Source organism: Hibiscus syriacus, unplaced genomic scaffold (assembly GCF_006381635.1).
Source record: "Hibiscus syriacus cultivar Baekdansim isolate YM2019G1 unplaced genomic scaffold, ASM638163v2 tig00003041_pilon, whole genome shotgun sequence".
NCBI lineage: Eukaryota > Viridiplantae > Streptophyta > Magnoliopsida > Malvales > Malvaceae > Hibiscus > Hibiscus syriacus.
The window spans coordinates 8,430,723-8,444,427 of NW_024061960.1; the positions used below are offsets into that span (position 1 = coordinate 8,430,723).

A 13,705-nucleotide genomic window follows, 5' to 3' on the forward strand; every position below is an offset into this window, starting at 1 on the left:
GGTCTTGTTTGTGTATTGTAACTTATTCAGAAACTATAATATTCTTGTGCCTGGATGATATAGATTCCTTAAAAGCTTTGATAAATGAATGATTTTATCTGAAAATCTCAACGGACAGAAATATATAATTTTCAGAGGTGACCTCCAAAATTATAACATTAATCAAAACTTTGTTGTCACGATATCACAATATATTGAGAGAAAAAAATGGTTAATAATATTTAATTAAATATTTAAATATATTTTTAGTGTTACGATTAGTTTCTTATACTAATTATTAGTAATTTAAAAATTAAATTTATTTAATCGAATAATTTAAATTTATATAATCAAATATTACGTACAAAATTAAGATCTAATTATATTTTATCGGTTAAATATATTTAAAAAAATAAAAAATTTTAATAATCACATTAAATAATTATAATACGATACTGAAACACACCCTAAATATAATTTGTGAAAACGAAAAAACAAGTTTTTATCTGAACTTGGGAGGATAAGTGGATATTTATAAACTTCAGTACAAGTAGAATTTGTAAGCAAACCCTAGGCATTTGAATATTTTATTTTGTTGTATTTACATTTAAATTCTTTTAGAAAATGAAATTAATATAAATAATAGTGTGGCCACACAAACACAAGTTCTTGGAAGTTGGCTAAGCCGAAAACAAAGAACTTTTACCATCGTTTTCACGGGAGCGTCATTCCACACTGAAATCCTGGTACACACGCTTCAAATCTCTACTATTTTTTGCCTCCAGTTTTCTTTCTTTTCATATATTATTACTACAGCACACGAGATAAACACGTTTCCTGGTCGTCTTCTACCTTGGTTACGTTTCTTTACCCTCGCTGAAGTAGCATTTTCCTTGATTATTTCTTTCAAATTTATTGAATGAGTATGAAATTTGTTCAATCGATAAAAATTATATTATTTATTCTATTTATTATGATAGTTATGAAATCAAGCTTTTCTTTTAACTTTGGGAAATAAATGGAATTTATAAAGATTTGACGTGTTTGTCCTTTTCACACCTTTATTTTGGCACCTTATCCTTTGTGTGTGTGGTGGTTTTCAGAAAGTTGGGATATACGAGTATGGCCATTCCTTCCTTGCTACTTGGTTCACACGTAGATGACGAGCATTGACTTAGTTTTACTGGTGTTAATGATTTCTCCTCAACGTATCTTCTGCTTCAAAACAAAGTGTGAATTTTAAATATATGATATGTGAAATTGGAGCAATGACTTTATTGATAAGAATATATGAGTTATGTTGGTTATCGATTATTTGTCTATTTTAATTTAAGTGAAAAATCATAAGACGACGATGTTGATTGGTGTTTCATTTTTAAAAAAAGTGAAAGATATAAAGAAGAAGAAAGTAGTATAAGAGAAGTAATTAAGAGTTATTTATAATAGTCTTAATTTGTGGTGTCAGCAGTAGTATAGAGTAACTGTGACAACTACTCATAAATTACCTGACTATGTATATAAACTTGATAATTAAGTTTCAAATATCGTTTTGATAGATTATATGTGTTATTAAAGGTCTTGTCTATATACCGTAGTGTATCTACGAGATATAATTTTCTTTAAAATTTTAATAATCAAAAGGATCTATTTAAAAATTTTAACTGATAAATAACTAACAATTTTCAAAGGTGATCTCCGAAAAAGTGATAGCTTTAGACATTCAACCCACGCGCCCAAAAGAAATTATTGGCAAGAGTAGGGCGGAGCTAGTTTGTAAATGGGCCACCATCTAACAAGCCCAAAGCAGCATTCGTTGCCCATATTATGAACCTGAGTCTTCCCAGTCGGAGAACCGGCAGAAAAGAAAATAGCCGAAGTCTGATTAATGGAGTGTGCTGCGAAGGGGAGGGGAACTCGGTGCTTAGGTCCCCCGAGAAAGCGGTGCGGCCGCTGTGGAGCAGTTTCTTATTGCTCTGCTTCTCATCAGGTTCTTCAATTTCAAAGTAAAAAAGAAAGGAAATAATTCCAACATATTATATGCCATGTTATTTCTACGTAAACTTAATTTTACTTGTGATAAAATTGCACCTAGATTTCTCACTGGAAGGAACATAGAGAAGAGTGTGAAAGGTTAGAGCAGCAAATGAAGCGCTTAGATTTGTTGAATGATTTTCCTTTCTCGTTTTCTGTAGAATCTACGCTCCAGGTAACTGGCAACTTGCTTGAAACTAAGGGGTTCGATAAAACATTGCATTTAAACTTATGTTAGGCTTAAATTGAATTGGTTGCCTGGGTAGATTAGTGAAAAGCAAGAGAGTAGGTGTTCATTCTTGAGCAGGAGGGGCATTCATCTAGCGGGGATGTGGGCTTGTGAATGCTCTTGTGGTGCATCGGTTACTTCCTTTGGTAATTCCAGGTTTTCTTCAATCTCCCGATTCTTAAGTCTTCAGTGATGATATGTTAAGCCTTTGCTAGATGGAGAGTGTGACCCTTTAACTAGTTGATTGCTTGTGGTTGTTCAGATGAAACTTATGGTCACTTTAACTTTGTTTGAAGGTTTGAAAGTGATACCTGGAATCTCTCGAATATCTTGTGCCCATGTCACGGTATCACTTTTGCTTCTAGACTTCCAACTTTTTTGTATGGGTTAATGGATGCTTCTAGATTTAACCTTGTAATAGTGCAGAGCCTTCGTCTCCAATAGCAAAACAATTGTGCAGCTGGAAGGATTACTATGAGTGGAGGTGCATACCATTACAATCACCTGTTTCTTTGCTGCTTCACTGGGTATGGGATGCTAATATATGCTATAGAATCAGTTCTTTGTTACTACTTTATCATTCTAATCATCAACTGGTTTTTATTGCACATCTTTTACTTATGATTTCTTTATTCTTCTATGGTGGAAACAGAGGATGATATTTTAGTGTTTTTGTTAGTTTATAACTAATAATCATTCAATTCTATAAGGTGCTTTACTTTTCGTCTGTTTAGAAATATATGATCAAATGCTAAGTAGCCTCCCTAGTCCCGATTTCCAAAAGGTTTAGTTATGGTTTCTGCTGTAATGATATCTAAAAACAAATTTTCTCTGAGAGTAAATTTAGAAACTTAATTAAAGGAAATTAATAAATCATTAAGTCATTGAATCTAAATGCAAATTTGAATAAATGCAAATTTGAAGAAATGCAAATTTGAAGAAATGCAAATTTGAGTAAATGCTATATCTTGTAGGTTCCAAGTAGCTTGCATATGTTAACACTAATTATATATCTTTTCAATTTTTTTTGTCTCAGCCACTTACAATATATCATGCAATACAAATTACTGGACTGGGAAGCTTGACCTCTGAAATCAGAAAACTGCGCATACACTATCTTGGTACACTATCATCTTTAGCTTTAAATCTCCCTTTGCAATTTCTATATGCATTCATCTAGGTGTTCAATTAGCTAGCACTTATTTGAAACTAGCTGCTGATGCATGAGAAGAGTGGATACTATCATTAAGTAATGATGCATCAACACGGAGCACTCTATTATTTTTTAAGAAATGTGATATGTTTATTTATGCACGCTTGTGTGGCTCTTTTCCTTTTCCTTAGAAAATTAGTCTTTTCTTATTCCCCCCCCCCCCTCTTAGTGTTTTTATCTTTTCTTTTTGTAGTCTTAATATGGTTTATCTAAATTTTAAGTGTTCCTTTTATTTGTATGTTCAAAGGACCTGAGAAGGAGCTACTTCAACTTGCAGTCTTTGGAGAGTTACGTGCAATGTTTTCTGGGGTTCTTCTTCAAATTGAGCTTATTGGACCTGCAGTTCCACATCATAGGTTGATTTTGCCCTTTATTTTTTGTGGAACTTATACTTCTTGTGTCTCTTTACTAGAAGTACAACCCAAACTAGTTGGTTTGGTTGGGAATTGATTAAATTGTCAACTTATCTAGATTTTGGGGCTCGACAGGTTGCTCTGTTTCAATACCTTATCATAAATAGGCCTTTTTCCTTGAACTGTTAAAACTTCCCTCTTAGGTTTAATTTTGCATTTGTGGTGGCTGTATTAGAAAACTGCTCTTCGATCTATTGTTGTTCTTCTAAATGAGCCAACATTTTACGATTGATGGTTTGATTCAAACTTGTGCTGGGAATTGCTAATCCTTCCTGTTTCCATTTAATTCATAGAGATGGTGAAAAGATTGATCTACACAGCTATGCCCGTTGCATTGAGCAAGATTGCAATTGCAAATGCAAAAATGAGAACATCAGCTGTGGCGTAGGTGCTCGTACATCTTCTGTGGTGACACTGCAACTACATAGAGGATACTATCATGAGCGTTTCATAGATGTATCTAAGGTCTGTGTTTCCTTGTCTTTTCCTCTTTTGGTCTCTTCATGTAAAGCTTTTCATCTTGGGAATTGTATCAATTCTATTGAGTACTTAGTCCCCTTGTTTTACTGAAAACATTTTCCGTAAAATGAATTACATATTTTGGAAAACATTTTTTAGAAAATGTTATTGGAAGATGTTGTGTAAACCATTTTTCAGTAGTTGATAAATTTTCTAGAAATTATTTATTACAAATATGAAATATAATAAATAATATTATTTATTATAAAAACTTAATATTATTATTTTAAAATTATTAGAATAATTTATTTATATTATTTATGCTATAATATTATTATTAAAATATTATTTCTATAATTTTATAAATAAAAATATTAAGACTAGTATACTCTATTAAAATAAAAATATTATATTATATTTTTAAAATTATTAATAAATACATTTTAAAGATTTTTATTAAAATATTATTAGACTATGATATTAATATTAAATACATAAATAATATTATTCACTATTAATAATTCAATAATATTATTTTTAAGAAATTAATAAATAATATAACTTTTATTAATAATTTATTATATATTATTAAAATAAGAATATAATAGTATCATATATTATAATATAATTGAGTATATTATTGTAATAATAATATTATATTATTAAAAATATTAATAAATATATTTTAAATATGTTAATAATTAATATTTTTATCGAAATGATACTAAAATATCATATTAATATTAAATACATAACGTAATACTATTTTGAGTATTTATGTTTTGAAGTGAAAAGTTCGGAAAATGACTTACGGAAAATCAAACAGTAAGTCATTTTCCACAAAATGCAAAGAAAATTCTGTTGATCAGGAAAATGTTTTACATTGACCAATTTGTTTTTTTCCAACCAAACACTGGAAAATATTTTCCGGAAAATGTCTTATGTGAAACAAATAGACCCTTGGTTTCCTAAGAGTATCTCGTGTAACAGGATTCCCTCCCACACTTGGTTATTGCTCCAAATGCTGGCGTGGCAGCTTATGCAAGTTGGTTACCCACTATAGTATGTCTTCGTTACGCCATCTAGATTTTTGTTTTCACTTTATGATTTTTGGACAAGTATCTGTTTCTGTGAAAGCTCAAAGCTTTCAATATTTTGCTGGCCTTTTTGCTTGAGCTTTTCAGAATTCCCTCCCTTAAATTTGGTTTTTTAATCTTCATATCAGGAGCTAATAAAGAAGATAAATGTCCCTGCCGTATTTTCCGACTATTGTGAAGAAGCTTGTCATCTTGCAACATGCTGCATAAACACCGTTACAAGCCAGCCCCCCAGGCTTCCTGTAATCTGCTTGTTCTCCTTCACATTTCCCCCCACCTAACATCCCATGCCCACTTCCCCATGAGTTTTGAACATATATTTTGGAAGTTTTATTTGCTTACTTTAATGATTCATGTGTTGCTTCTGTCCTGTAGATTCAGTTAAATCCGTTCAGGCAGCCGATGGTTGTGGAAGACAGTGCACTGCATCTGCCTTGCTATTCTAATTGCTTCCTATTCGCTATGTGAAGTGATTTGCACTGTCAATCTTACAGTGGATTCTGTATGCAGGGTTTTCTAATGGTAATAGAATTTGATAACTGCTATAAATTGTTGTATTATTAAATTCATCCGTGCATTGTGTTCACCGGTTAAATTCGTGGATTTTTCTTTAATGGCAGGAAATGGCGGCTGGAAAATAGCTTAAAGTTGTACCTTTTTATAAGTGTTATATGTGAATAATGAAATAATAGTTTGTTAATATCTGCTGGGTAGCTTATTAATCATTAAACCAAAAAAAATCTTACATTTACTTTCTCAAGTTCATTATTGGCTTTTAGAGAGTAAGTTATTTTCAACTTTCATTTTTCAAAATAGTTTTGAAATCATGATTTCAAACTTCAAACTCAACAGGCATAGTCATCAAATGAGTAAGAAATTGAAATAGATGAGTTAGAAGTTACCTTTGGGTCTTTAATGACCATTAGGCACAAATTGATTACTTCTTCTTCATCATAAGAATATGTATCACTCCAAGAGGTTACATTGACCTTGTGTTTTTTGTTTGTTTGATTCATTTTTCTTTCATTGTAGATAACCAAACTTGATATGCTCTCTTTGTTAGGTTATGCTTTGAGACTTATTTTATTTGAGATCTTTTTTGTTTTGTTTGGGGGGGGGGGTGTTTAATCTCATCAATCTTTTAACAAATATAGCTCATTGTCTTCCTTAATTGTAATTTAAGGGCAACCCCTCTTCTTTTCTCCTTTCTCTTCTTATAGCTCATTGTTGAGCTTCATTTTCATGTGTAAGCAAAGAAATGGTAAGCTCATCAAGAGAGAGCTTTTCCAAATCCTCTGCTTTCTTAATGACAGTTACTTTAGCTTCTCAAGATTTTGGTAAGCTACCCAACATCTTCGTCATCGTTTTATTAGGATATTCTTTTCATTTGACTTAAACTCATTTATGATGTTGGTGAATCGATCAAACATCTTATCTATTCTTTTCAATGATTAAATTGAAAGTTTTTAAACTTTAGTGACCAAAATAGCTGTGGGAAGATAGTTGAGTGATGAAAAAGGTGCAATTTACCCATATTTCAAAGTTAATAATGGAGGGCGTAGTTTACCCAGAATTAAAACAAAGAAAGGGCGTCGACCTTGTCGGGAGTCCAGCATTTATTCAGGAATAATAAAGCTGAGAATGAGAATTGTTGGTAAAGAAGAAGAGCACATTTCACCGTCCCAAATATCCTCAAGTGATGAAAGGGTGTAATTTACCCATATTTCAAAGCTAATAATGGAGGGCGTAGTTTACCCATAATTAAAACAAAGAAAGGGCGTCGACCTTGTCAGGAGTCGAGCATTTATTTAGGAATAATGAAGCTGAGAATGAGAATTGTTGGTGAAGAAGAAGATCACATTTCACCGTCCCAAATATCCTCAACAGTTGTAAAAGGTCCAAATCTGGAAGTGAAAGGCGCTCCATTTACCCCTCTGCTTTGAGGAGTGATCCCATCGATCATCTTCAACTCCTCCTCATTCAAACACCAATCAAATATCTCAAGGTTTTGTTTCATTCTCTCACCATTGAAACTCTTCACAATCACCCCAACCCCTTGTTCATATATCCATCTCAGAGATATCTGTTTTATGATCAATTCTTTAAAAAAAAATCCCAAATCCAGAAAAACAAACCTAAAAAAACAAGGGGTGGAAAAATACCTGAGCAACAGTTTTCCCTTTTGCCTTTGCGATTTCTTTAAGTACCTTACACTCCATCACTCTATTGCTTCCATAAAAGGTTCCAATGGCACCCAATGGGGAATAACCTGTCAAAAAGATCCCTTTGCCTTTGCAAAATTCCCTCAGCTTCTTTTGTTGCCACAATGGGCTCATTTCCACCTTCCATGAAATCATATATCATTGTTATTCCAAAATCCAAATCAAAATTTATGGTAATCAATAGCGGATTTAGAAATAACTTTTTAGGGTCTACATATATATTAGTTATAATTTTTGTACACATAGTGGATACAAATAAAATTTTAAAGTGAACACAATCAATCGACCCTTAGTGAATCTGCTATTATGTGTGATAGAATGTTCAAGTTTGCTGGACTCTCCGACACAAGTATGAATAGAGGAAATTGACGGTGTGTATATTTTCATCTCTAGAACTTTATATACTGATTCTTTAAAACTTTTACAAGTTTACCTGAATATAAAATAGCGTATGTTCCTTTACGGCACATTACACATACACTTCGAAAACATATACCTCAATAGAGTGAGAGATGTTAATTACCTGGTTAACAGCCGGAGGGATTTTTGCAATGGCGAGGAGATCAGTTAACTTTTTGCAGGAAAAATTGCTGACACCAATATATTTTGTGAGGCCAAGCTGCTGACAATCTTCCATGGCTGCCCATACAGATTTGAAATCCAAGGGAAGGAAATTTTCTTCCTTTATTGGGAATCCACAAGTCCCAGGCTTCGCGCTGACAGGCCAGTGAATCAGAAACAGATCCAGGTAGTCCAACTTGAGATTTCTGCAAAGTTTTAGACAAACAGAAGTTACGTATAATTATATGAGACAGAACAATATATTTACATTTGTTCTTACTGTAAGCTTCTCTTGAGGGCGGGGACGACGAGTTCGCCATGAGCATCGCCGCACCATAGCTTAGTAGTGATGAAGAGCTCGTCTCGAGATTTGATTAACCCAATCGAAAGTGCTTCTTGAATCGCATCGCCCAACGGCTGCTCCGATCCATACCTGACCGCCGTATCAAAATGTCTATAACCGAGTTTGATTGCTTGGAGAATCGCCATTTTTGTAGCTTCAGCTCCTACTGGTGGGGAGACCGCGGTTCCGAAACCCAGAAGTGGCATTTTCTCGCCATTGGAGCCAAAAACGTGCTCTGGGATACTCAAAGAAGTTGTTTCCATCCCCAAACTGCTGATAAATCTGCTTGGCGGCGCTAATCTAGTTTTGTTCGATGTTTCAAATCAGAGCTTTTTTTAAGCTAATTTTGATCTAGCGGTCGCGTTTGACTTGTGGATCCTCTCTAGTCTTTTTTTTTTTTTTGGGAATTATACTGCATTTTGGTACTTCGTGTATATTAATGGATCCCAATTTGTGCTGTCTGCCTATAAGAAAGATTCTACGCCACGTGGATTTGAATTATACAGGTCCATTCTGAATTTTACTCTAATATAAATATATTCAGAGAGGTAATTTTGCTTGAATAATAGAATGAAATGAAAAATTGCTCATATAATAGGTAATACCAATTATTTTTTTATTATATGTCGACTTCTTAAAGTGGTCAGAATTATACTACGACTTTCCTACGTATCAATTTCAGACAGAAATCATCGTATCATTTCCACCTGATACAATAATAAGAGTTTTAGTTCTAAAAATAATTTATTTTATATAAATAATTTTGTCTCAAAGGGTAATTTGTAAAGTGATTTCAATGTTAAAAGAGGCATTATATTTTTTTGGGATTTTAGGTTCAAATAACAATTTTTTAGAGTATGTTTATATATTAAAAAAATTACTATAAAGAATAAATAAATATCTCCAAACGAAAATCCACACTTTGATTGCGTAACTTTAGAAACGTAAAATACTGTATTCATTAGTACACATAACCATTACCGTATACTCCTGAAGTGAAAGTAGTTGTGAGAACAAATTTTGCAGTAATCGAAAATAGCAAATCAAACTTCCCCATCCCAGAACTCCTCGACGCACTTGAAAGTTCCACTTTCATCGACAAATAATTCTCCGGTGCAGCCCCTGCTTTGTGGGAGGTCATCGATCCTTATCAAGTCCTCCTTGCTCAATGACCAATCGAATATCTCAAGGTTTTGCTTCATCCTCTCCCCATTGAAGCTCTTCACTATTACACCCACGCCTTCTTCAAATGCCCATCTCAGACATATCTGCTTTTGGATTAATAATAATCAGATCTTATCTCACATAATTTTAAAACAGCTTTAGTTTTTAAGGAAATTAACAAACACCCGACCTGAGCAACCGTCTTCCCTTTTGCCTCCGCTATTTCCTTGAGCACTTCATTCTCAAGAACTTTATTGTTGCCCCAAAGGGTTCCTGAGGCTCCCAATGGAGAGTAACCCACGACAATGATCCCATTTTCCTTGCAAAATTCTCTTAGCTTCTTTTGGTTCCACAGTGGGTTGAGTTCCACCTAGCAAAAAGTTGCAACTTTTTTCACTATATATTCCAACATTGGAACCAAATTGAATGCAGCTGTTGAAATCCAAGTATTATAAGAAAAATAATATTTTCCGTTACTACTTAGAGTAAGTTGAACAAAATTGGACTTGAAAAAATTGAATTTTTCAACTCAACTCGAAAAATTTCGAATTCGAGTTGAGTTATAAAATAGGACTCGAATAATTCAATTTTTTTACTAATTAGTGGTTTGATTTTCAAGTCCAAGCCGAGTCCCTCAATTCTATATGATATATATATATCTATCTATCAATTCTGTATGATATATATATATATATATATATATATATGTATATTGTGTATGGTTATAGAAAATAGTCTCTCAATTTTGTATGATATATATATATATATATCACATATGAAAAAATATTAAGAAATATATATATATGTATATTGTGTATGGTTATAGAAAATAGTTTAAATCAGAATCAAATATTATCATAATATTGTAAATATTTATAATTAAATTTAAACAAAAATTTAAATAATTCTACTAGAAAAAAATTCAAATCATGTTTGAGTTATAAAACTCATTTACTCAATTGTCTCGAAATCTTTCGACTCAACTCGATCAAATACTCACCCTTAACTGAGACAAGTGAATGAGTTCGTTAATATTATACCTGATTAACAGCCGGAGGGATCTTTGCAAAGACAAGTAGGTCAGCTAATTTTTTGCAGGTAAAATTGCTGACACCAATGGACTTGGTAAGGCCAAGCCTCTGGCAATCTTCCATGGCTGCCCACACGGAGCCGAAATCCATGGGTAAAATATATTCCTTCCTTACTCCAAACTCATATCTACCTCGTTTTAAGGTCAGAGGCCAGTGAATAAGATAGAGATCGAGGTACTCCAACTTGAGATTTCTACAGTAGAAACAGTTTAAAACTTTAGCCAGAAGTTACCATGTTATGTATGTAAAGGAAATATAATCATATGTTTACTGCAAGCTCCTATGAAGTGCAGGAAGAACAAGATCTCCGTAAGCATCACTGCACCAGAGCTTGGAAGTGATGAAGAGCTCGTCTCGAGATTTAATTAAGCCACGCGAAATTGCTTCAACGATTGCTTCGCCAAGCGGCTGTTCCGATCCGTAGATATGAGCCGTATCAAAGTGTCGATAACCAAGCTCGATTGCTTTGAGAATCGCCTGCTTTGTAACTTCCGGTGTTACCAGCGGGTAGGCTGCCGTCCCGAAGCCCAAACGCTGCATCCGCCGCCCGCTTGACGGCAAAACCTGTTCCGGAATCCTAAAAGATGTTGCCACTGATCTACTTCCCATCTGCATGGTTGGTTTTTCTACAAATCAAACTTCTGCTCCTTGTTTGAATTACTGAATGAAGTTCAAAGCCTTGGTACTAGATAAAAGCTGAGTTTGAGTTTGTGGCCAAAAAAACCGATATATTTTTCGACCTTATGTGAATGTTATGACAGCCATAAATGATAAATTGAAGGCAAGCAGGTCATGTGGAAAGTTTACTTTGATTTTTCTTTGGCAAACTATTTGATAGATCAGCTATTACCTTATTTCTACTTTGGTCATTAAACTATTTGTTTGACATTTTGGTCATTAACATTTTATTTTCAATTTATTTTGATCATCGATGGTTAAGGTTTAATTGTTTTTTAATGTAGACGGTGATACAGATAATAGCTTTAGTCCCTAAAATTTATATACTCTATTAATATGATCCTTTCCTATCTGCAGGAATTTCTTATGGTTTTTATTACGATGAATCCCAATAGCCTGAACATTTCTGATATGAAGAAGCATTTTTTTTTATAGTTTGCTCTGTTTTATCTTACATGAGATCAAATTTCTCCATCCCAAAGTTCCTCTTTAGTCTTGAAAGGAACGTATTTGGAGATATAATCTTCTCCACAGCAAATTCTGGTTTGTGGGATATCATCGATCTTTCTCAATTCGTCTTGGCTCAACGACAAGTTGAATATCTCAAGGTTGCTTTTCATCTTGTTCAAACTCTTCACCAATATGCTGACCCCTTGCTCAAACCCCCACCTCAAACAAATCTGTTTTTGAATACATCAATCATCGTTTTCATTTTTCATACAAAATTGGAGGAAAGAAAAAAGAGCAGATGTATTTCCTTTTTGTATGTGGGGGGGAGGGGGGATTAAAAAACACCTGAGCAACTGTCTTCCCTTTCTCTTTTGCAATTTCCTTGAGCAATTCACACTCCAGAACTCTATTGGTGCCCCAAATGGTACCTTGCGCTTCCAGTGGAGCATAAGCAGTCAAGAGGATATCATTTTCCTTGCAGAAAACTCTTAGCTTTTTTTTGTTGCCACAATGGGTTCATTTCCACCTAGCCAAAAACATTGTTAGCAGAATAATGAAAACGAATTTGTTCAAACCCAGATCTTCTATGAAATGAAGATCATTTTTATTACTGAAACCTTTCAATAGATTTCGAAAAATCAGACTCAAGTGCGTTCGAGATAGGGAATATTACCTGGTTAACAGCAGGCGGGATCTTAGCAAAGGCAAGGATGTGAGCCAATTTTTTGCAGGAAAAATTGCTGACACCAATGGATTTTGTTAGTCCAAGCCTTTGACAATCTTCCATAGCTTTCCATACGGCATTGAAATCCACTGCGATGAAATCTTCCTGTTTTATGGGAAACTCTTAAATCCCAGGCTTTGAGCTTACTGGCCAATGAATGAGATAAAGATCAAGGTACTCCATCCCCAGGTTTCTGCAAAACAAACAGTTTAGATTACTGAAAATCGTATGTAATACATAAGGTGGTGATCAAGTGGTGGGTATTACTTTAAGCTCCTGTGAAGGGCAGGAAGAACAAGTTCGCCATGGGCATCACTGCACCAGAGCTTGGAAGCGATGAAGAGCTTATATCTAGATTTAATTAACCCAACCGAAACAGCTTCGGCGATTGCTTCACCAAGTGGCCGCTCTGTGCCGTACAAACAAGCTGTATCGAAGTGGCGATAACCGAGTTCAGTCGCTTGGAGAATCGCGGCTTTCGTAACTTGTGATCCCACCGGTGGAGAAGCGGCAGTGCCGAATCCCAAAAGCGCATCGGCCTGCCACTGGAACTCAAAACGTGTTCTGGAATACTCAAAGAGGATGACGCCTCGAAACTGATATCCATCTGGTTTACGGTGTTAGTCTACAGTTCTTCGTCAGCTCAAAATTGTTTCTGTTTTGGCTTATCAAAGGAACTAGGGATCTTTGTCTGTGTAGCGAACACCAGGAGCACGCCTGGGATGGAGGTGGCATGTGAAATTATTGCAATTGGATAGGTCACGGGCTTTTTGAACTTCTTTTGCTCGTCTTTACTAACACCATAGTATAAAATTGAATCTCACCGTGCCTCCATTTAAGGTAAAAAAAAAATTAATTTTATTATAAATACGGCTTTTCTTCACCTATTAAAAATTATTTTTATTCTAATATTTATATTTAATTATTTTTCAAATTAATATCCTTTTTTTCTGTCGCCTAGTACAAAAATGTTTCTTAAACAAATGCTTTCTCCAAAACACATTTCCTGCTCACATACTAAATAATAATAAAAAATATATTTAATAAAATT

The 13,705-nt window shown here is 34.0% G+C and overlaps 3 protein-coding genes and 1 pseudogene across 3 annotated transcripts; 1 reads left to right on the forward strand and 3 right to left on the reverse strand.

Annotated features, from left to right (window-relative positions):
• Positions 1–1,810: 1,810 nt before the first annotated feature.
• Positions 1,811–6,047, forward strand: LOC120167128 (zinc finger MYND domain-containing protein 15-like). The gene is made up of 11 exons (XM_039176231.1): positions 1,811–1,966; positions 2,072–2,185; positions 2,277–2,395; positions 2,536–2,585; positions 2,666–2,766; positions 3,276–3,360; positions 3,700–3,808; positions 4,159–4,330; positions 5,315–5,386; positions 5,550–5,663; positions 5,797–6,047. The coding sequence occupies exons 1-11, from the start codon at positions 1,865–1,867 to the stop codon at positions 5,887–5,889; spliced, it is 1,131 nt and encodes a 376-aa protein (XP_039032162.1). The 5' UTR covers positions 1,811–1,864; the 3' UTR covers positions 5,890–6,047.
• A 1,060-nt stretch (positions 6,048–7,107) lies between these two features.
• LOC120171531 (non-functional NADPH-dependent codeinone reductase 2-like) lies at positions 7,108–8,886 on the reverse strand. The gene is made up of 4 exons (XM_039179228.1): positions 8,485–8,886; positions 8,167–8,410; positions 7,584–7,763; positions 7,108–7,504 (listed from the first exon to the last, which is right to left on the reverse strand). The coding sequence occupies exons 1-4, from the start codon at positions 8,808–8,810 to the stop codon at positions 7,277–7,279; spliced, it is 978 nt and encodes a 325-aa protein (XP_039035159.1). The 5' UTR covers positions 8,811–8,886; the 3' UTR covers positions 7,108–7,276.
• Positions 8,887–9,566: 680 nt separating this feature from the next.
• Positions 9,567–11,449, reverse strand: LOC120171540 (non-functional NADPH-dependent codeinone reductase 2-like). Its single transcript, XM_039179233.1, has 4 exons — positions 11,074–11,449; positions 10,752–10,995; positions 9,902–10,081; positions 9,567–9,815 (listed from the first exon to the last, which is right to left on the reverse strand). Exons 1-4 carry the CDS (start codon positions 11,415–11,417, stop codon positions 9,591–9,593), a joined length of 993 nt encoding a protein of 330 aa, XP_039035164.1. The 5' UTR covers positions 11,418–11,449; the 3' UTR covers positions 9,567–9,590.
• Positions 11,450–11,930: 481 nt separating this feature from the next.
• Positions 11,931–13,319, reverse strand: LOC120171550 (annotated as a pseudogene).
• Between the last annotated feature and the right edge of the window lie 386 nt (positions 13,320–13,705).